At 39.0% G+C, this 22,946-nt stretch overlaps 1 protein-coding gene across 1 annotated transcript in view; it reads right to left on the reverse strand.

Moving 5' to 3' along the window:
* NPAS3 (neuronal PAS domain protein 3) overlaps window positions 1-22,946 on the reverse strand; it is an 869,596-nt gene that overhangs the window by 61,640 nt on the left and 785,010 nt on the right. The window contains 1 exon segment of the mRNA XM_023751473.1: window positions 3,673-3,791. Within this exon segment, the coding sequence (XP_023607241.1) occupies window positions 3,673-3,791 (119 nt within the window).

Here is a 22,946-nt window from a genome sequence, read left to right on the forward strand (position 1 = left end):
GGCAGGGGAGGGTGGGTGGGAAAAGATCAACCTGTATGCATATATGCATAACCTGTGGACACGGACAATGAGGTGGTGAGGGCCTGGGGTGGGGGAGACGGGAGCAGGCTGGAAGAGGTTAAAGGGGGGAAAAAGGAGGACCTATGTAATACTTTCAACAATAAAGATAAAAAATACTTTAATTTTTCATGTGTTGAGATCCTGCTCATGCTGAGCCCTTCTTTGGACTAGATCTGTTAAGTTGTGAAGCAGAGGGGTGAAGAGGACAAACTCTGGAGCTAATTACCTGGATTAATCCTGACTCCACAGTAGCTATTGAACCTGTTGAAGCCTCAGTTTCATCACCTGCAAAATGGGTATAATAATGCCTGGGACAGAGAAAGTCTTCAATGTTCAGATTAGCTAAAATAAGCATAAAATGTTTGGTATAGTGTCTGCCACAGAGTCAATAAGTGGTACTTTTGTAACAACTATTACGATCGGTGACAATGAGACTAAAGAAAGAGTGGCAGATAAAATGATGGAGAACGTCAGAAAAGTCCATGTGCTGAGGTTACAGGAAAAAATAGAGAGAAATATAATGACCTGCACTGAGCAAGGCTTAACATCTTGGATCTTTAACTAAGGGAAAAGAAAGAAGCACGCAATGGTAGTAAATTAGGAATATGGAGAAATTATCATCGTTGTTTCTTTTTATTTGTGTTTATTGTGTGGTGGTAGGGTGATTACCAGTTTTATTTGAATGTTTTATAAGCTGTTAGATTTATCTACTGAGAATGAACAGATAAATAGGGATGTTATTTCAGCTGTGCCCTGTCATGGGTTCTCACAGCCAGCTCTTCGCTAACTTTCAGACAAGGTTAATTAACGAGGGAAGTTCACCGTGGAGGGAGGAGGGGGAGCGCTGGGTCTGCTGGATGATTCATCTTGTGGTGGTGGTGGTGGGAGGTGATGAATCTCCTCTTGTTAGTGGTTCTGGGGAGGGGTTAGGCATTGGAGGGAAACTTTTATGATACCTTGAGAAAGATGTACTGACTGAGTTATGTCACAGGAGTGTGATCACTTTAACATATATGATTGGATGGAAATGGGAACAGGTCCTAAATCCTTTCCAGTCCTAGACATCCACGATTGTACTTTTTAATATTTTGTTTCTCAAAGGCCCCTTCCTACAGCAAGGTGTCTTCCATCCTAAACCCAAGGAACTCCAGAAACTCTTCTTCCTTATGTTTTCATCATGTTCCCTTCTCGTTCACCACTCACAGGTGACTTGTCACCTGCTCAGGGAGACCTTCTGTGACCCCCCTAACTAATGTGGGGCCCCCATCAGCCATGCCCTCACATTACCTTGCTTCACTGTCCGTGTAATAGTGTAGCCTAATGGTTGAGTACATGGGGTTTTGAGCCAGAATCCCAGAGTTCAAAACCTACTTCTGTCTCTTCAACCTGTGACCTTGACATATGCAATTGACCTCTTCTGCCTTAGTTTCTTCATCTGTAAAATGAAAACAATGGACTACTTTCTTCTAGGATTTTGGCGGGGCTAATACATGTACCCAACACCTCACAGTGTGCATAAATGTTAGCTGCTATTATTTTAGTCCTCATCGCTCTCTGAAACCACCTTCTTTATTATTCCCTTCTCGTCATGTTGTCATTGTCTGTCTCCTCCGGTTACAATGCAATGCCATGGAAGCAGAGACGTTTTAATGTTAGTCCTGCGTTTCCAGGATCTAGAAGAGGCTTCATAGTAGGAGCTCAGTAAATATTTGTTGAATGAGTGAATGTTGTATTAATATTTAAAACGTTAGTTTGCCCAATTTCAGCTCATGTTACTGAGGTTCCCCTATAGCAAAACAAACAAGCAGAACCCAAGCTATTTGGTTTCTTGCCTAGATTATTTTTTACCCAGACATCCCACATTTTTGCAGATCCAAAATTTTTGCAGATCCGAAATTTTACAGAGCTTTTACATCTCTAGTTTGTCATGTGGGTGCTATACATTCTTTCAGAATATTAAATTATCTAATGACATTGAATTACACTAAATATTCCTTTTTCAAATTATACCTCTCCTGTCCTACCTTCTTCACTCCTGGGATATGTCCCCTACGAACCAGTAAAAACCACTAAAGGTGAAGAACAAATGCTGACTGACAGACAGTAATCCTTGAAAAGAAGCCCTACAGCTCCTGAAAGCTGGACACAAAGAATATATCTGTTTTGCATTCAAATGACAATAATCATTAAACCCATATTTTACCAATAGAAACCAAACTGGCTAATGCTACACAGTAATAACTAATAAATGTATTGTGCTCAGCAAGGTAGGAAAATACAAAACGATCCTAAGGATAGAGCCTGGTTTGTTTTCCTCCAACATATCTCGTAACGGGGTCTGTAGGTAAAGCAGCAGCAGGTGGCCACTCAGGCCCTCTCCTTCACTCTGACTCTGTTAAAAGTTATGGCTGCTCTGAGCCTGCCTTTTAGACGAGTCAGCTCAGGTTCGGGTGGTGCACAGAAGGGCCCGATTCCCAACCTGCTGTCTTTGTTTCTCTGAAGAATTCATGTCAAATACAGTGCCTGACTCTGACTTTTATGCAGAGTCTTGATTTATATCAGGTTTTTAAGGCCTGATAATACGGACTGTTGCCTTCACTGACGGGGGTCACCTTAAAGAGCTTAGCTGTCAAAAGCCCTATAGTCTGAAATAGGGAAAGGTTGTGGGGACCACATTCATAGTACAGTCTACTTCTGTTTATCCTCCACATGTAATAAATATTGTTTGAGAGGTTGGTTAGTGTGATATGATTCACATTGCCAAAGGCATTTCATAAGTTTCATAGGTCTTAATTTATGTCGTTATAGTAACTAAAATGATATAATAATGCAGATTGCAGCTCTAGACTTGGTCTTCATTGTTGTGGGGAACATATAATCTGTATAATGAGTATTCTATGTGCTAAGGTATAAGATTTCTAATGTCCAACCTGATTTTCATATTTACATGTATGAATTTCAGTGGCCAGTCTGAAATATTAAAATGGACAGTCTTTCTCTCAAGAGAAAGGGAGACTTTGAAGAGTTAAGTGGGAGAAGTGGAATTCTGATAAGCAGCAATTACAGAATTCTCACTTTAAGGACTGATATATATTTGGCTCACCTTCTCCGACAAAGTGAATTTCTAACATGTGCTGAGGCCCTTGGTGCGTTATTCACAAGTGCTTTAAGAAAAGGCCTGATATTGAGGCATTTGGTGCAGCAGTAATGTCTGAAGTGAGACTAAGGTGTAATGAAGCCCTACCTTGAGACAGGAAGATAGCTGGTCGAACGACCCTTTCACAGGGGTCGCCTAAGACCATCCTGCGTATCAGATATTTACATTACGATTCATAACAGTAGCAACATTACAGTTATGAAGTAGCAACAAAAATAATTTTATGGTTGGGTCACAACATGAGGAACTGTATTTAAAGGGCCAGAAGGTTGAGAACCACTGGCCTAACGTGTAATGAAGCCCTACCTTGAGACAGGAAGATAGCTAAGAACCCTGTGGGTTGCTCAAGATCACATGTATCAATTATACGGACCCAATGCAGTTGGGAAACTCAATACAAATGATCCAGGATTGACCTAAGACAGAGCTATTTCCACTTCCAGAGCCCAGCTTACCTTATATCCTGATGATTTGATGTGCACGCCGCGTTTGGTCAGAGTAGATTTCATTCGGATGAAAAAGGAACGCTCAAGGGTGTTGTCAGTGGTTAGCAGACTGGGACTGGTTGACTCCACTGAGGAATACAAAGACATACACACACGATTTAGATCTCTGCACAGCCCCTCACAGCTACTGCTCAGGTGCAGTCCTTGAGTTCACTAAAAATAAATGACTGATAGGTGCTAAGAGCCCAGTAATCAAGTTACCTCATTTAGAAAATGTTTACTTTGCAGAAAATAAAAAAGAAAAATTAATTTATCCAAAGTAACTTCATTCCAGTTTCTAGCAAGAGTTTTTTGGGCCTTTTAATTCCCAGCAGCTCCCTAAGTGAGGTCTTATAGCAACGAAGCAGTGACAGCACATCTGGAGGGTTGGCCGGTGTGCGTGGAGAGAACTGTCATGAAAAAGAAAGACTCCCCAGACTGACGGGATCAAACTAAGACTCAGGCAGAGCTGCTTCCGCTTCCCAGGAAGGGTAAGGATGGCTTGCTCCTTGTTCTCCCTGAGAATCCTGTCTTGTGTCATTGACCTCCTGGGGCGTTCTGAGAACCACAGAACCATCAAGTGCCCTTGCGTTCTTGAGTTGGTTTTCTTCAGTGGGGAACAGGAAGCATGAAAACTTCTCAACTGACTGAAGACAGAGGCCTGAGAGTGGGATGTACAGACAGAAACAAGCACCAGCTCCTCACAATCCCAACTTTCCATTCCCGTCGCTCACGGCAGCCTGTCCCCTGCCCTCCCCTGAACAGGAAACAGTCTCTGGGTTCCCCCCTTCCCTGCTTCTGGGATGGGAAAATAACAGTGTCCTCCCTTAGTAAGACACTCTTTCCTTTTACATATTTTTAGACTAAGTACAATGCATTTTTACTTATGAAACTTAAAATGGTAGTTTGCCGTCTTGCTGATCTAAAAAATGCCTTTATTCATAAGACTGGAAGGCAACATAAGTCTATTTTCTTTAAAGTCAAGCTCCTAAGGTATCATATAAATTTGTTTTTCCTGCAAAAAAATAATTTTGGGCTGTTTAAGCTCAATAAATGCTCTCATTTTATTCCTCTAAAATAGTGCTTTTAAAGTTTTTCTTATCCTAAAACAAAAAAAAACTTGCAACAACAAATAGTATTTCTTTGGAGCAGCCCTTATTCTGATATTCTCAAAGTAGAATATCAAAATAGCACTGACATTCTCTGGATGGGAGTAAAGATTTAAGAATTAAATATATAGTTTATGAAAACAAAGGAAAATAGGCCAAAAACTGTAAAATTTTATATTATATAACATATTCCGTATTTCTAAGGCAAAGACATCTCTATTTTTTTATATTAAACGTTGTGCTCAGACGAAAGAAGAATGAGAGCTACTGTAATAAGAGAACGCTTGCTATATGTGGTCTGTGGCCTTCCTGTATCACTTCTGTCTGAATGTGACTATATTTTCCTATATTTATGGCATTTCTATTCTGGGGTGATGGAACCACTGACAAGTGTCCTTTTCTTATGTCCCTCTCTTAAGATTTTCTTTTTTTTTTGTTTTAGAGAGAATGGATCTGATGTCATTTTAAATGTACAGCTTTTTATCACTCGAGGGAAAAGCAGAGCCATGTTATATTTAGTACTTTCATTTCTTCTGATTAAATATGAATTACTATGAAATTTTTCTCATCATCTAACACGCCATAATACGCCAACAGCTTTTTAATACACTATATAAGCACAAACTTCTGCTCTAAGAGTTTAATTTACCCCTCTAATCCAATCACATCAACCTTATTTCTCTTATCAGAGATTCCCATTTTGAATTAAATGAGCTCATTAGTTTTAATCAAAAGCAGAGAGATCAAAACTTAAACGTAAATGCTTTAGATCAGAACTGTCAGTCAGCCGTGCAGTTCTATTTTACTAAAACACAAGATCAGAGACCCTTAGAACCATTTTTTTTTTTCTCGTAAGGGATGCCGAGAGCTTGAAGATGTTATATCCTTTTTTTTCCTCCCAAGGACAGATTATACATTTAAGGTTAGACTTAATTTATAGCAGTTTTTCATCCTGGTGGAAATGGAAAACTATGCCAATCTACTGTTGTCCCTTTCACATTTATTGGCCCTGGTCCTCAGAGACTTGAACTAACGTGCTGCCATCAGAATCCACACCGCAAACTCGGCCTTAAAAATTCAGCTCTGTTCAGCAAGATCGTGTTTGCAATAGCTGAGGACAAATGAAACTTCCCAGAGAAGTGAAATATGGTCAGGGCTAGGCTTCTGGACACCCTACCCCAGTAAAGAAGGAGCCATCTACCTGTAGAAGAGTGAGCAATTTAGGCACCATTAGAAATTGTTATTGTGCTCAGTGTGGGACTGCACAGCAAACACTTAGCATGCACATTAGAGACCACAGCATGGGTACTTCCCGCTGAATGGGGATGCGAGACACAAGCTTCCCATGAGCTCTGGAGGCGGAACATTGTGTGCCCCGAATGAAGCAGTGGACACAGCACCCCCATGTGTTACCACAGTAATGGTCTAAACATACAGGGACGCATTAATTCAACCCACAACAGCTGGTGTGCAGTTGTCAAAGTCAAAGTCAGGTTTTGCCCCGTGGAAGCTGAGATTTAAATCTAAACTGGCCCTCAAGCTTTATTTCAAGAGTGTGGAGGGATGGCGTTGAGGAGAAGGGTTTGATTCCTGATGAAGATTTCTCTTTTAATCCCATATGACTGTCTGCTTCTGAGAAGGGGCAGAGGTCATGAGACACACTGTCCCTATCAAAGTAGCATGTGACAAACTCTTTCGGCACCCACAACACAGCCATGTTTGCAAAGGGCCAGCCAGCGCGCTGTGGCCACCCCAGCTCCAACAATGGTGTCTGTCCTGTTCACAGACAGAGGGGAGGTGTCCTCAGTGTCTCAGGTGAGAAGCACCATGTTCACGAAGGTTCTGCTTGGGACAGAGCCAAGGCAGCATGGCCCTGATGGGTGATAGGACTGCGGCACTCAACAGAGAAGGGGTGTGTGCATGTGTGTGCGTACGCGCCTGTGTGTGCATACATGTATGTGTGTGTTGGGGGGAGTGTGAAGAGAGGGTGGAGTAATGAGAAACGTATCCTTAGGACTGGAGCTACATAAAGACAGTGGGAACCAGTCTATGTCAAAGAAGCATTTCAGAGTGCTTTCTAGGAATCAAAGACTTTTCTGTGAACTCACTGAGGCAGGCCGTGATAGCTGCATGCTCTGATAAGAAATCTGGGATTCAGAGACATTACATTTGCTGCCTGAGACACAGGAGAAATTTATGGATAAAACTGGATTAAGTGGTCAAAGCTTAGATGTGGCCAGTTTTGACCTATGAATGATAAACAAGGTGCTAAAAACAAAAACAAAAATAAGACGCATGCAACTCAAAGCTAGATAAAGAAATATACTCTCTTTTGCTGAATGTCAAGGGCCTCAACTTTTCAATAAATCTAAATTATCTCAGCTCTTGAAATGTCAGTTTTTGCATATTTTGTAAAATTTACAGAACAATTTATAGCAAAAGTTGTAATAATTTTTATGCTGGCAAATGCCACCACAATGTGAAACAATGTCTGTGTTTTTCCACATCTGCTTATGATTCCCTAACTGGTTTTGGAGTTGCTGCTTCCTTATCGTTACGTAGGGGCAGAAGGTGGCAGAGGGTAGGAAGGACGGGTGGCTGAGGACCATCTAGTTCTCGCCGGCCAATCCTAGGCCAGGTCCATTCTGGACACCTGCAGTATTTTCCCCAGGGTCTCTGCCGGTGAAGGAGATCAAAGCATACAGAGGGCCTTTCTTTTCAGTCACTCCAAGTGTTAGTGTAATTCTAAACGTCAGAACCCTCCAACTGCCACCAAATCCTGATGTATGAGGGAGAAAAACATTTAAAAATGTTAAGTTTTGAGAAAACGTTGTTACTCTTCCATTGTGAACAAAGTATTTTTCTTTTTAAAGGAGAAGTGGAGTTGGGGGGTAAGGCATTAAGAGCTGGAACTACTCAGATAATCTGCTACTGGGTTCCTGACCTGTAGAAACTACGTAAGATAGCTTTGTTGTTTTTAAGCTGTCAATATTTGGGGTAATTTGTTTTGCAACAATAGATAACTAATATAAGATCCATGTAGAAACTCTGGAAAAATCATCGCCTTGTTTGATCTGTGACAACCATGTATGTGTGTACAACTCACGTGACAGAAGGAATCCGCTACCCGATGTGTCAGTACCTGGAGAACCCACATGTGCAAGGAACGCTGCCTGCAATGCTGACTGTTGTAAGCAGGGCCTGTGTTCTCAAAGGTAAATGCTCAATTGATGTTTCAAAATGCGCAGTTTGCAAGAGATGCTATCAACAGTGTCATCTACAAGATTGTGAGATCTTGAAAAGCAGGCCTGGTGTCCTTTTGTCTTTTGTGTCTATTCTCTGCTCTTCTCCAGCCTCCCTCATCTCCCCAAGTGCCTAGGATTGTGTTTTACATAAGCAGGCACTCAGTCTGCATGTAGAATAAAGTAGCAGTCAGATGCTTTCTTTTAAGAAGAATTATTTTCTTTTACACCAAACATCTCTCTCTCTCTCTCTCTCTCTCTCTCTCTCTCTCTCTCTCTCTCTCTCTCTATCTCTTTTTGGGGCGGGGAGAGGGAATCATTGTGTCTTCTCCTGTACTCATCTCTAAGGAAGCGTTTTCTGCAAAGTGTTATTTTTAGAGTCATAGGCCAGTGGGTTTGGTTGTTGAAAGAGGATTGGCCTGATTTCCCCCAGAATCAGAGGATTCTTTGTTCTCTGTCTTCTGGGGGTTGGTTTTCGTCCCACTGGCCTGTCCTCTACCACGTCGGGCAGGGCAACTTTGAAGGGGGTTGCGGCTCTTAGGAGCCTGGCCTGGATCCTGCGCCCCCGGTGGCGAGGCGGTGTCCACCATCTTCCGTGGACACGGGGGACCACCCCTTGGGTGTCATACACATGAAGTTCCAGCCGTTCTGCTCTGGCTCAGCCATCAGCCTCTCTCTGCTCCCAGCTTTCTCTGGAACGCCATGAAAAAGCCACATTTATTTAGTCTCATTAGGGCTGATTCCCATTCCCACTCAGCTGCCAGCCTCAGCTTTGTTTAAAAACGTGTGAATCATTAACTGAAACTCTGGAGCATAGGTGTGAACATAATTGTGGTTCAACAGTGATGCAATAAACTTCTTTCAAAGTAACATAAAAAAGAATCCGTCAAGAAAGATCTGCCAACCCATGCCACCTGTCAGCGCCAGCTCCCTGGCAGTATCCACCTGCCTCGGATGGAATCATAAGGCGTCATGTCGCCTCTCAGGTCCCTGCAGCTCGCCTCGCAGGGGTTCCTACTCGGTGCGGCTGTCCCCGGAGGGAGAGGGGCGCGTTCAGTGGCCGCCCGCTGCTCCACAGTTGGTGTTTGGATGTACCACGCTGGGGAAATATACACAGTGTCGGAGTCAAGCTGTTACCCGTGGGTGTTTCTGTACACAGCTCCTAAGCAACAGGAAAGTTCAAGGGGGAAACCCAGGTATTGTGAAGGTAGCCTTTAGAGGACATGTCATCCAATGTGACCCATTTGGTAGCAGGCTGCGCGCTCCACAGAACATGCCACATGAATACTGCCAGCGAGCGTTTTAAATCTTCGTGGAGACTCGCCATAAATGTTGCCACTTGAGGGATCTATTCTGGGAGAAAAATATAGCTTGTCCTCCTGGGACGCCGCTTGGATTCCATTACCAATATTGCGTATGGGATCGAGTGTGGCAATGCTTTTATCACGACTATAAAGTGGTTACGAGCCAATTCCTCATACAAAATATACTCAATAACATCGAGGCTTTTTTTTCCTCCCCCTTTCTGTTTCCTTCTTTTATTTCCTTCCTTTCTTTCCTTCCCTTTTTTTCTTTTTTTTTTTTAACGGCAAACACGATGTCAGACAAAGGGCATCAGGCATGGTCTTTGTAGTACAAAACAAAATAACAATACATAAACACCTTTGTGAAGGCAGCTTGAAACCCCATGTTTTCTATTAAAAAGTCATGTTCAATCTTCACTGTTGATAGAACCGCATAGCTAACACAGAGAACATTGTATATCAGAAAGGTCAATAGTTATTATGAGCTACAAATATATTTTTTTCCATCCTTCAGGCTGTTTAGCGCATATCACAGCATGAGCAGCTGTCTTCTTTAATGCTTTTAAAATTAGACTCCCAAAGAGGAAGAAAAAATTATGGTTGCAATGATTGCTCTTTGCTTTTGTAAGTTTACTTTAATATACTATTTTATATACATGAATCTTCTGTGCAGCCCATCCACAGGGCAGTGACTGGGTGCCAGGATCGAGGTGAACTGCCGCATTCATGTTCTTAGCATTCTGGCCAAATCTCCATCTCAGACGCAGGTGCTGTGGACATGCTGTGTTTTAAAAGGAGTTATACGGAGGAGTCTGGTTACAGAGGCACTTGCAGATACACACATATGCATGCTGCCTTTCATTGCTTTAAAGCTCTCTGACTAACTCTAACAATGGCATGTGATGAGAGGCAGTTAGAGTGCACTGGGTGGAAAATCATGCAGTGTTTCAAGCCTTTGATACACAAAGTACCCCTCTCCCCGTGCAGGCCTGTGGCCCGGGAGTGCACCCCAAAAGTTCCTAAAGGCTGATCTGCCTGCCTCTGGAACTTCTTGCCCTTACTCAGCACAATATGAGTATTTTAAAGAGCACATGTAAGCATATATTACATGTTTTATTATAGCTCATTTTGTCTTTGTTCAGATATTTAAATTAAATACTTATAGAGTATAATGAGATGGGGCCATTTGTAACAGTGCTTACATTTAGGAGGAAGAGAAAATACATAACAATTTCTGGTAGTGATTAATGCTAGAAAGAAGAGGATGCAGAGTCAGTGGCTAAAGAGGGATGAGGGCCAATTTTGGTTGGGTGGTCCCAGGGACCTCCCCGATGAGATGGCATTTGAGAGGGACTAAGACATGTGGATATCTGGGTGAAGATGCCATACACACCTCCATGCTCACAATTCGTGCTGCAGCTTTATGACTGCAGATCGGTAAAAGGCTTCACAGAAAACTATTATTTTAATAGATATGAACTAGTGACAAAGAAATTCTAGAAATGTTATCCTTTGAGCTTTGAAAACTGTTTTGGGTACTTTAAATTATTAGAACAGCCCCCTTCTGCATTAATGCAGGTTAGATTGGAGGCTGTGTGTGTGTGCTGAAGACATGATCTGCTTTAAAAAATTATTCTCATCCCTTTACTCCTCACACTCTCTTTGGAAACCATCACCTGTTCTCTATATCTATAGGTTTTTTCTATTTTGTTTTATTGTTTTTTTTTAGATTCCCCATAGAAGTGAAATCATAGGGTATTTGTTTTTCTCTGACTTATTTCACTCAGCATAATACCCCTAGGCTCACCTATGTTGTTGCAACTGGCAAGATTACATTCTTTTTAATGGGTGAATAATATGCCATTGTATATATGCATCACATTTTCTTTATTCATTCATCTATTGATGGACATGTAGGTTGCTTCCATATTTTTGGTTATTGTAAATAATTCTGCAATGAACACAGGGATGCACATAACTTTTTGAATTAGTGTTTTTTGTTTTCTTTGGATAAATGCCCAGAAGTATAATTGCTAGATTATATGACAATTCGATGAAGATTGAACATGTCTTTTTAAAAGCTAATATTTAATTTTTTGAGGAATGTTTATACTGTTCCCCATAGTGACTAATTTACATTCACACCAATAGTGTATGAGGATTTCCTTTTCTCAACATCCCCTCCAGCACTTGTTATTTGTTGATTTATTAATGACAGCCATTCTGACAGGTACGAGGCAGTATCTCATTGTTTTAATTTGCATTTCCCTGATGATTAGTGCTATTGAGCATCTTTTCATTTCTCTGTTGGCCATATGTATGTCCTCTGTGGAGGAATGTCTATTTAGGTCTCCTGCCCATTTTTAACTGTATTATATTTTTTTGTGTGTGTTTACTCTTTGAACTTTTGTCCAAAAATAAACTATTTATCTTTAGTATATCACTTATTTTAACGGAGAAAACTAAGGGAAGAGTTAATGGACAGAATTGTTCAGTGTCACTGCCCCTCAGATACACCCATTGGTGTCGTCAATGCTTTGGGATCCTCAGAGAGAGCAGCTGCAGTAGCAAAGTGGGATACAGACTGAGTAAATAAATCATATTATTCTCTTTGGTGACTTTCAGTGATGAAAATAAAGAAACCTTGAGTATATTTACTGATTGAGAGGACAGTTTAAGTTGTTTACATTGGAAACACTAAATTAAGAATTTAAATCTTAAGAGATATTTAATCAGTAATAGAGAAAGAGAAGGTAGCCTCTGAATTTGAGGGAAGAAAAAAAGGAGAATGTGATAAAAAAAGAGGAAGGGAAAGAGAGAGAGAGAGAGAGAGAGAGAGAGAGAGAGAGAGAGAGAGAGAAGGGAGGGAGGATAGGAATGGTAGTGAATAATTTAAGAGAGTAAAGGTTGTTTGCTGAGACAAAGGAAGTGGGAGGATAGGATTTTGAGAATGAAAAAAGCTATGAATCAGCTTCATGTGGGCAAAGCAACTAGAATCAGTAGAAAAAAGTAAAAAGATTGCACAGTGGCTACAAGCTGCATGCCTTAAATTTAGGAGCATTAACTTTCTAGGTTACCTACTACCAATGGCTTTGGGTTTTCCAGGTAATGCTCAAGACAATGAGGATTTCCTGTGGATGGGAGCCAGCACAGTAGGACTGAAAGAAAGTCAATCGAGTAAGAGATCCCAAAGGATTAGGAGACAAACCAGTGAAAACTGACAGAGTGATTGATGAGCTGGGAATAAGGATGACAGGGCAGGGAATGGTGACATGGGTGAAGCAGCCAATAAGGGAGATTTGATCAGAGAATGATTTTTGAGAATATTTATTGCTTTTAAACAAGTTTGTTTATATTTATCTCCATATTTTCTGTTCATAGAAAATTTGCAAAATATAAGAAAAAAATATTCTCAATGTTGAATCACTATCTTATATACCTAAAACCAATATAAGATTGTGTAACAATGATACTTAACTAAAAATAAATTTTAAAAAGTATCCCCAACAGCCTGTTACCCAGCTACTATTAGCATTAATATGTTTTGTTGTGGTCTTATTTATATATTTCAAAGTTAGAATCATATCCATGTCTCCCATTTTTTAATGTTAAAAAAATTATAGCTCACTATGTGATAATAACTCCACTTTTATTAGATAGTGTTTGGGGGAATGAAAGGATGTTGGGGCTCTAGTGACTTCAAACACACTATTTTATTGGCCATGTAATATTTCATTGCATGGTGATTAATTATTTTTTAAATTAACATTCTTCCACTTCCTTATTATTTCTTAGGGTTAAAATATAGAGAGAGTATTACTGGATTAAACAGGATGAGCCTTTCAAAAAGCTAATTGCACAAACTGATTTCCAGAAAAGTTGTGCTGTGTCAGTTTATGTTTATCAACAATGTTGGATGGTGTTCATATTGACTGCCATCTTAAAATACTTGTTCTAATTTGATAAAGATTATTAAATTAGCAGAAGATACAGAAAAGGTACTCTTTTGGGTCTCTCTGAAAAGTAATATGTAAAAACATCTTGTGTTTTTAATTTGCATTTTTATTTCTAATAAAGTTGAATAATGTTTTAACACATATTTATTGGCTAGTTAATTTTTTCAGTGAGTAATATATTTGTATCCTCTGTGTATTTTCCAATTAAGTTTCTTATTCATTTGAATTAAATATACATATATTTTAAGGATATTATCTCTGAAATATTTCATGCAAATATTTCCCCATTTGTTTGCCTTTTACTTCTGTTAACAATGTTCACTGGTGCACATAAGTTTTTAAATTTTACATAGAAAAGTTTATACATTTCCCCCTTGGTAGCTTCTTTCATTGCTCTTGTGCCTTAGAATGTTTTCTCAAAACTTGTTAATAGATATTTGGCATCTTAAAAACAAAGCACAGTTAAAGGTCAAAGTCCAATTATGCCAATGGGGGGCTAAAGGTAAGTCAAAGAATGAGTTTCTTGCTTTGATAGTCAAGGACTTGTGTGTGTGTGTGTGTGTGTGTGTGTGTGTGTGTGGAGACCGCTGCAGGAGAACTGCAGGGCGTGAGCTCACATCTTCGAGGAAGATGGGGAAGTGGTGTGGGTGTTGACAGACAATCAGGTAAAGAATGCTATTTTTTTAAAGAAAAAGTGGTGTTTTTTATTTTTTATTTTTTACAGTATTACAGATATCCCTTCCTTTTTATGCCCATTGACCCTCTCTATGTTGGGAGTAATGGTGCGGAGGTGGAAGAGGAACAAACTATAATGACACTCCCCTTTTATGTAGGGAGAGTCAGAAGCACAGGAATCATGACCTCTATTAACAGTGTCTCAAGATTAGCGGTCTGCATGGGAGAAAGGTTTCAATAAGCAGGAAGAGCAGAACTTACTCCTAATCTGGGTTCTCAGGTAATATATGGGACACATGGTTAAATCTGAATTTCAGATAAACAAAGACTTTTTTTTTCAATATGACCCGAATATGGCATATAAAGTTCAAATGTATTTTTATTTGCTAAATCTGGCAACCCTGCTCCTAGAAGAATGAGGAGTTTATGTGGCACAGAGCAAGGGTTTTGCATGAGAGCGGTCATGTGGTTATGAAATAAAGGATGAAGAACTAAGGAGTTTAGGAGATTGGCCTGAGATACTTTGGTTGAACAGAGAAATAGTTCTGAATGGCTGGAACTTTCTCAATGGAGAGTGGTAGAGAATGAAGCAATGACTGAACATCCAAATGAATGTTGGTGTGATCATGTGGCTTTTTCAAATTTGCCTTCTCCGGAGTGGGGCCGAGTACAATGGCCAGCTTTTATTTCCCTGGGGGAATGTGTGTGTGTTCTGAGGAGAGAGAGAGCCTGGCTTGGCAGGTCTCCACAACAGTCTCCTGAGCCCTTGTCTTCTGCTAATTTATTGTTATTTATCACAGAGGAGGAGCTTGGGCAGCTAGAATTTGTTGGTTTTATTATGTCTCTATTCCAGCACATCTTGAAGTGGTTATTTTTCAAAATGTTTTCGGTTAGAACTATTGTGTTAAATCCATCATCAATAAAAGATTGAGGGTTATTTATTGGAGAACATTCTTAGTAATTTTATTTACACTCTGCAATAAGTTAGAGGAGCCAGAAATGGGCAGTCATCTGATAATTAGCTCTACCTGTTATTTTGCTAATGAATATCTACATCTGATGCCTTTAATTAGGCAAGTTTTCCTTTCTCTTATGATCCAGTAAGTTTCAGTGGTCACTGCTCTTAGTTCCTAAACAAAACCTTCTAATCTTTTGCTGGAAGTAGCCCTGCTTTACTGTGAGAAAGACAGGACTTCATCATTATAATCATGGTCAGTTAATATATAGGGTGTTCCAAAAATAGGTATATACACTTTAACAGTTGATAGCTCACTTTGGGAAATGAAATGTATTTTAACAAACACTGCCTTTGTAATTATTCAGTGTGTGTATACATTCTTTGGGACACCCTATATGTGTAGACCTCATGATATATGTATAGGCATCATTTTCACACCTGAACTTGACATTAAGTCATTTGTATATTTTCTTCAAGGCTATGCATAATCTTCTCAAGTGGTGGGAATAAAAAAAGTCATTTTTAAAATTCCATTTGCATAGTTTGTAATTATCCTTGCTGTAGAATTACCCTTTTCTCTACAGTTTAAAAAGATAAAAGCTATTGCTAATGGTGATGGTGAAAATGGGGAAGAGGCATCCTTTTTTCAAACTGGGTGCAAAGCAAATTTGTTATGATTGATATTAATTACTGCTCCTTTCCCTATTTTACAGATAGCTCTAATGATGCACTTGATACTTTTAACATCCACACTTTAACATTATATCAGATGGCTTCTGGGTCTAAATTGTATATTCTATAATGGTAAATAATTATTTTAAAAACTGGCACCACGTATTCCTTGTTGCCTGGTAGCTGACGGCTCCCACTGCATTCATCCAAATTGTGGTTAATCCTCTCAACTGCAGGCCTCCAGGTATCTGTGGCTGCCCTTGTTCTGGGCCTTATTTGACCTAATGTGAGGGTGAATCCATCTATAACAGTAGGCTCTCCTTTGACCATTTGTCCATTTTATTATTGCATTTCTTTCTCACAAACTCCGTTTGCATGTCATTAATAAAGTTCTGGGTATTTTTCAATAGCTTGAGAAGCTGCATTTAGAAATGACACAAAGGTTCAGATCATATACATGGAGAAAAATGTCTCCATCACCGTGCTTTCCTCATGTTTTACTCAAAGCTATGACCTGCATTCCCTAGTTTCCTCCTTAATCATTTCAGTTATAAGCAAAACCTTATACATTCAAATACATTTCCCTGAAATAGTAAATGTTTTATACATAAAACACTTGAGATCCAGCACTCTTTTCTTATTTAGAGAGACTTTAAATGGTTTTCATTCATTATACAAACAATGCACAGGTATTGTAATGGTTACTAATATTAATATTTTATATGGGAGATAATATTGATTTTACTTTCTTTTGGTGTTATATGTTGTTGTTTTTGGTGCTAAAACTGTGTTATATTCTTTGATATATGAACATATATGACAAAGTAGCTTATATCTAAAGTGAAAGCTAAAATATGTGGAGCCAACCTAGAAAGGTATTTATTCTTGCCCTTCAAAGTTTTTGTTGTTGTTGACGCTAATAACCAATATCTACAATCCTTTCTCTAAAAGTGGAATGCCTCTTCCCGACCAGAAAAAACAGCAGTGTGCATATAAGCAATTTAGGGGAAGCCAGAAGTAGTCTTAAAGGGGAAACAAGGGCAAAGAAGAAATTATCTTTCTACCAAGATAATGAGTTTGCTTTAAAAAGAATATTTTCTCTTACACAACTTGAAACCTAACACTTTAGGAGATGTATATAAGTCTAAAAACATAAAATTAGCAACAAAAATCCTCATTATTTTGACAATGATTTTTCTTTCTGTTTTTGGCTTGTTAGGGAAGAAAGAAAGCATTTAGATACATGCAGAACATGTAGGTAATCTCAGTAAGGTAATATTCTTGGGATTTTTCATATTTATACATTTTTTCCTACATTGTATTTTCACTACCCAAGAGCCCTGGCTGTTATTTTTTTCCTGAAGTGTGAAGATCACCCCATGGATTAACAAATGATTGAGGATTCTCTCTTAAAAGACTCTTTAAAAAACTGTCAGAATCAGCCTGAGACAAAGATTTATTATGAACTATTTAAAGGGCTTAATATATGTATCCCCAATGAGCCCTTGGAGCAAACTAAAAAGGAAGAGTGGAATTCTCAAAGAATAGGAAAAATCCTCCAATGCCCCTCTCTCTGCACACCATGATTACTGTTTACTCAAAGGATAAAATGCCTAACCTGTCACACAAAGTCTTCAGAAGCCACAGTCCTGCTGGTGTACAGTAAAAACAAAACAATGAAGACCGACAATAATGTGCTCGAGCTAGGCAGCTGTAATTTACTTTCTAACCAGTTCACTAACACACTAATGTGGCTACATCTTGTAGCAGGAGCTGATCCCTGACCCACACAGCAATCAAACAACTACCAGAGTGTTGGCTGTCACAGAAGCTGGGACGTTACCTTAATTATACGTTCCTGGATAACAAACCTTCCCTTAATGAGCGACTTCTCTCCTACATGTGTTCCAAATCACCCCTCTGTCCTTGAAAAGGCCCACGGCCCATCACTGCAATTGGAATTTGTGCCGCATATTCATAAGTATTCTTCCGAACAGGTAATAAATACCACCTGAGCAGGCTGTTTGCTGTATGAGAATGCCAAGGTGTAATTGAAATTATAGGCTTGCACTCCTGGCAGGCTCTAAAGAATCACTCAAGACTGAAGGGAAACTTTTCAGTGAACCTAGAACCAAGCTTTTCTCTCTCCATATCAGTAATAATACTAATTATTATTGTAATGACTATCTTCTTTAGTTTGGAATTTATGTTTGGCAATGAGGTTTCTCCTCCCCTACCCCCATTTGATATGATTTCTGCATTAGTGTTTCTTCTTCCTAAACATGGGACTTCTTTATGTTCCTCTTATTATAACATCCTCAAATTATGCTATGATTTGCCGAAGCACCCCAACAATTAACACAGGCATATATGAGGGTCTTACGGGAAGGTCTTATAGATACCTTGAGGAGAAATAGTGCCTCTATGAAAAGAAGACATTTAGAATTGAGGATAAATAGTAAGGCAATCTTAAATATAAAGATTTACTTCCCTAGTGTCACTAGCTCAGGGCAAATGGTATAGATTAGTGATTCCTTGGTAACAATTTGATTTTATCTTAATCTCACTAAGACTTTGCTTCTTTTACTTGTTCTCTTCATCTGGGTAGATACATTTTCTCAGTACAGCAGTTTTGGTAATGTTTGGTAAGACATATAGTAATATATATAGTATTCTGAGAACTCTATTGTAGTCACTTTAAATTGTCTTGTATATAGTAGAATGTGAACCTAATCCACACGAAGCATATTGCTTAGTACATGACAAGCACTCAGTAAATGCCAGCTTTCACGGGTGTAGTTGGTGTTGCTAATGTCTATGCAGGTTGATTCCTAACATCTATTTTTAGGATCAAGGAGCAGGAAAGAATGGTAATGCGCAGTAGTCTCCTGGGTCCCAGAGCAGAAGATCCTCTCCTGGAATAATGGCAGTGGTACCACTGGGCAAGATGATGGCCACACACATGGAGAGCAGCAGCGTGGCCTAGGGGTGGGACACATGCCATGGGATGAGGAAGCTTGAGTTCTAGGTGTGGCTTAGCAACCAAATAGCTCCGCAGTTGTAAGTCAACCATGTGTCCCTTTCCCTTATCCCTATGAAGGGCTTAGGTTACTTGGCAATCCGTAAACGTACTAACATCAGGAGGTGGTTCGGAGAATCAAATAAATCCATATGAAGGAAAGGGTTGATTAACGTAAGTTAAATTTGCAGCAAACATTTGGTGAGCACTTATGAGTACTGATATATCAAATGTGAATCTGATTAATATTGGAAAAAACAAACTATAGACATATTACTATTTTGTTCTCAAAATTTATATGTTCACTAACATTCCTGGTTGTGCTATTATTATCAACATGACTTTGGGTAAAAGATTTCTAGGCTGATAAATTTCAGAAATAAATAGGTATCATGAACCTGACTACAAGATGGTACGAAAATTTTACAGTCACGGATTTTACTAGAAAGTGCTACAGAACAAATGTGAACATGAGAAAATTAGAATGCAAAAATAAAAAAAGAGAGTAGAGAATTAAACCAGGCATAAAAATGAGGAGGAAGAACAATGGTAGTAAGAGAGCAGCTTCAGAAGGAAGGCTGGAAAGATAACTACAAAGGCCTAAGAAGGATGAGAAAAACACATAAAAATTATACCGATGAAGCAACATCTAAATGTACAAAACAGGAACCTAGGAACATTGAGAAATAGGAATGCTACTCCTAGAACCACATTGTAGGTTTCAGTTTACAAACCAGCTGCTGGTTCTGGGATGCATGTGCCAATGACCTATGCTTTCCCTAGACCTAGAAACTGAAAAGGCATGAATTAATAATATTTGGGTATTTAAAAAAATATAACCATTACTAAAGCAGATATCCCAAAGCTTTCAACATTATGACTTTGAATCCATATGCTGGATGATAGGCCAGATTTTTTTAATAGCCACTATATTTTGTGCATCCTAGCACTGAAGTATAGGAAATTAGGATTAATGCCAGGTGATTTACATACACATTTAATTTAGTTGTCACAACACTCTTCTATTTTAAGGAGGATCCATTGTCTGTGACCATGCACTCTAAAACACCCACTATTGCTTATATACCATGGCTTAATCTAAATCTAGATATAGTCATTGTGATTTATTTAAAAATCTTTAGCTTTCTTTCCTCCCTGCTGCAATATATTTCAGCGTTTTGGTGCATGAAAAGAAATGCTTGAGAATGCTTGCGAAAGGAGAGCAGCAATTTAGAGTAATTTTACTTTTTTCTTTGTTTTCCTGATTTTATGAAATGTATATTTGTTACTCTATAATAATATCTAACTATGTACTTATGTTTGTGTGCTTGAACTGTTCACAAGTTCCCTCAAATATTATTTAAGCCTGCTATGAACAATACAGATTTTAGGGAAAAGTTGGTACTGAACATTAATAATTAGAGTGCCTAACGTGCACCTCATGACAGGAGTCAGTATGCCTTTGCAACTGAACCCTAGGACTCTTTTCTACCTTTTGTCACTGAGAAAACTAGCTTTTCTATCTTTGTGAGGGATGTGTGTGTATATATACATATCTCAAATGTGAATCCGATTAATATTGGAAAAAACAAACTGTAGACATATTACTATTTTGTTCTCAAAATTTATCTATTCACTAACATTCCTGGTTGTGCTATTATTATCAACAAATCTTTTCCTTTGGAAGAAAAATGCCAGAGAATGCTTAGGTTACTTGGCAATCCATCAGTTTATGGAAATCTTACAGTGATTTTCAAACAGAAACACTGGTTTCTCTGGCAAACCTACTAAATAGATCAGCTCCCTTCTACTTTCTCTTTGGTGCCTCTAGTCAGTGCTGTCATTTGGTGAACTAGCCCTTTCCAGAAACCTGCTTTCAAAATTTTTAGTCATCTTTCTGCCCTCAAATGTTTTGTAACACATTTAAATATAACACAACTTTAAAAATAATGAATTAAAATACAAAAACATGTGGGTATAGCAAATAAGTAAATGTGCAGGAAGTGCTCTGCAGTAGATTGCAACTGAGGATGCAGAGTAGAAAGAACATGAGACAGTTCACGGAGAGGCCAGGTAAGGACCAACCAAGAGAAAAACGGAAAGAAGGGTTGGGGGAGCAAGGGAAAACCTCCAGAATATAAGACAGAATAGAATTCCTCTTATATGAGGTACCTGGAACAGGCAAATTCACAGACACAAAGTGCAACTGTGGCTACGAGAGGCTTGGGGAAGGCGCAGATGGAAAGCTGTTGTTGAATGGGCTCAGGGGTCAGTTTAGGATGATGAAAAATTTCTGGAGGTGGATGGTGGTGATGGTTGCACAATGCGAATGCACTTAATGCTACACTTAGAAATGACCCAAATGGTAATGTTCATGTCATGCATACTTTACCATAAAAAAGAGGCTAGGACTTATATTAATAAAAATTGACATGATATCAATGAGGAAAAAAAGAGGAAAAAGAAAATAAATGCAAAAGTAGAAGTACGGAGGTGAAATAAGAAAAACACAATAGGGAATAACATACAAAGAAGGCATGGTAGGAAGGAAAATCTAGGTTTCCATCAAGGCTAAGGGGAATGAGTAGCAGGAGAACCACATTTCAGTTACTTATTCATTCAACAAATATAGGAGGTCCTTCCACTCTACGGGGCACTGGGGTTACAGAAATGAATTATAATGATACTGTCTCAGTTTCCAAGGAGTATCTGTCTAATGATGTGTTACAAAGATCAATGAGACACACTGTCTTGCTCTCAAGGAGTTCAAGGTCAGTTCTTATCTAATTTTATTTCATAGGTAAGTTAGTGCATGTGATGAGGTCCAGCCCTCCTCCACTGCAGCCTTGGGATGGAGGCTGGGATTATAGTCCAAGTTAGACACACATTGGTCCTGGCACCACAGCCCATTCCAGCGCAGACTTACTTATGTGATCTGGAACAATCTCTCCATGTATAATAAGAAAAATGAGAGCAGAGAAAGGTAAGCAATTTGCCCACGTTTACTTCATTCCCTAGGAATAGAGTTGGGAGTACAACCCAAGTCAACTCAAAGGCCGACCCTCATTTGGTTAATACAGGTTTAAAAGATGGAAACAAAACAAAACCCTCAATTAGTAATCAGAACAATAAAGGTGAGTCACACTGTCCCATCAAGTGCCAAGGACTTACTGAAATAAAGAAAATCAGGGAGGGTTTAATTTCAAGGACTCAAAGGTCATTATTTCATAGGAGAGCAACCAATCATATAAATATCAGGATGAAGAGGGCACAGTCAGAACCAGCTTACAAACACAAGCCAGGAAATGTCCCAGGGTGACTAATGCAATAATATTGAGGCATGTCACAGGTCCCTATTATAGTCAAAGTCACTTTAACTAATTGGCTCAGGCTATAAAACCATACAATCTGGGTCAAAAGACACTGCCGAAGGAAGCTTCTCTGCTCAGACATTATCTTAAATCAAAGCTTCCCAATAGGAAGACAAGAGAAAACGAAAATGTCCAGTGATGCTGGAAATTATGAGAGATCTCAAAATTGGCTTATATAATAGCAGCTCACTTATATGTCCATGGACAAGGATGATAATGTGTTTCTTCCTTAGTATTGTTTCATACTTCAGAAGCATAACATATTTCAAGGGATATTATGGGATTTCAATGACACTACCCATTTTAAGATAACTCATCATTTTATGAAGCACTAAGATAAAAAGTACTGCAAGTTAGTTATAGAATCATAATGTAGTACTACTGATTGTAAGTTGTACCCCAAAGTCAGAAATCTAAAAATGTGGAAAAAATAGAATCAATGAAATATGGTATTTTTCTTGACTCAGGATCAGTATGATAATTCTCTCTTGCTTTTAGAAAGGGAAATCCATTAAGGGATGTGTATGTAGTTGGCTCTGTTAATTGCTTATCCAAAACTCTTCCTGTCTTCCTTTTATTCCTTAAAAATACCCATTTCCCCTCAAACATGTATCTCCCTTAAGCACCCATGTCTCCCTCTACCCAATTCTTCAGGAGAAGCAAGCTCAGCCCTAAGCATGAATCATAATTGGTTAAAGTTATTGTGGGTCTACTTGCCCAAACCCATTTTTAGAATGTGTCATGAAACAAGTATTTAATGAGTTTCTACTGGTGCCAGTCGCTGTTCTAGGTTTGAGGTTATTGGGGTAGGAAAAACAAAAACGGAAAAAACCTCCCCATCTGCTCAGAGTACAGGAGCTGATGTTGTCGACACAGTTGACTTTGTCCCCAGTAGAGGTTATATTCCATGAGGAGGTTAAAAAAAGATAAGATATATA

The sequence above is a fragment of the Myotis lucifugus genome, unplaced genomic scaffold (assembly GCF_000147115.1).
Source record: "Myotis lucifugus unplaced genomic scaffold, Myoluc2.0 scaffold_22, whole genome shotgun sequence".
NCBI lineage: Eukaryota > Metazoa > Chordata > Mammalia > Chiroptera > Vespertilionidae > Myotis > Myotis lucifugus.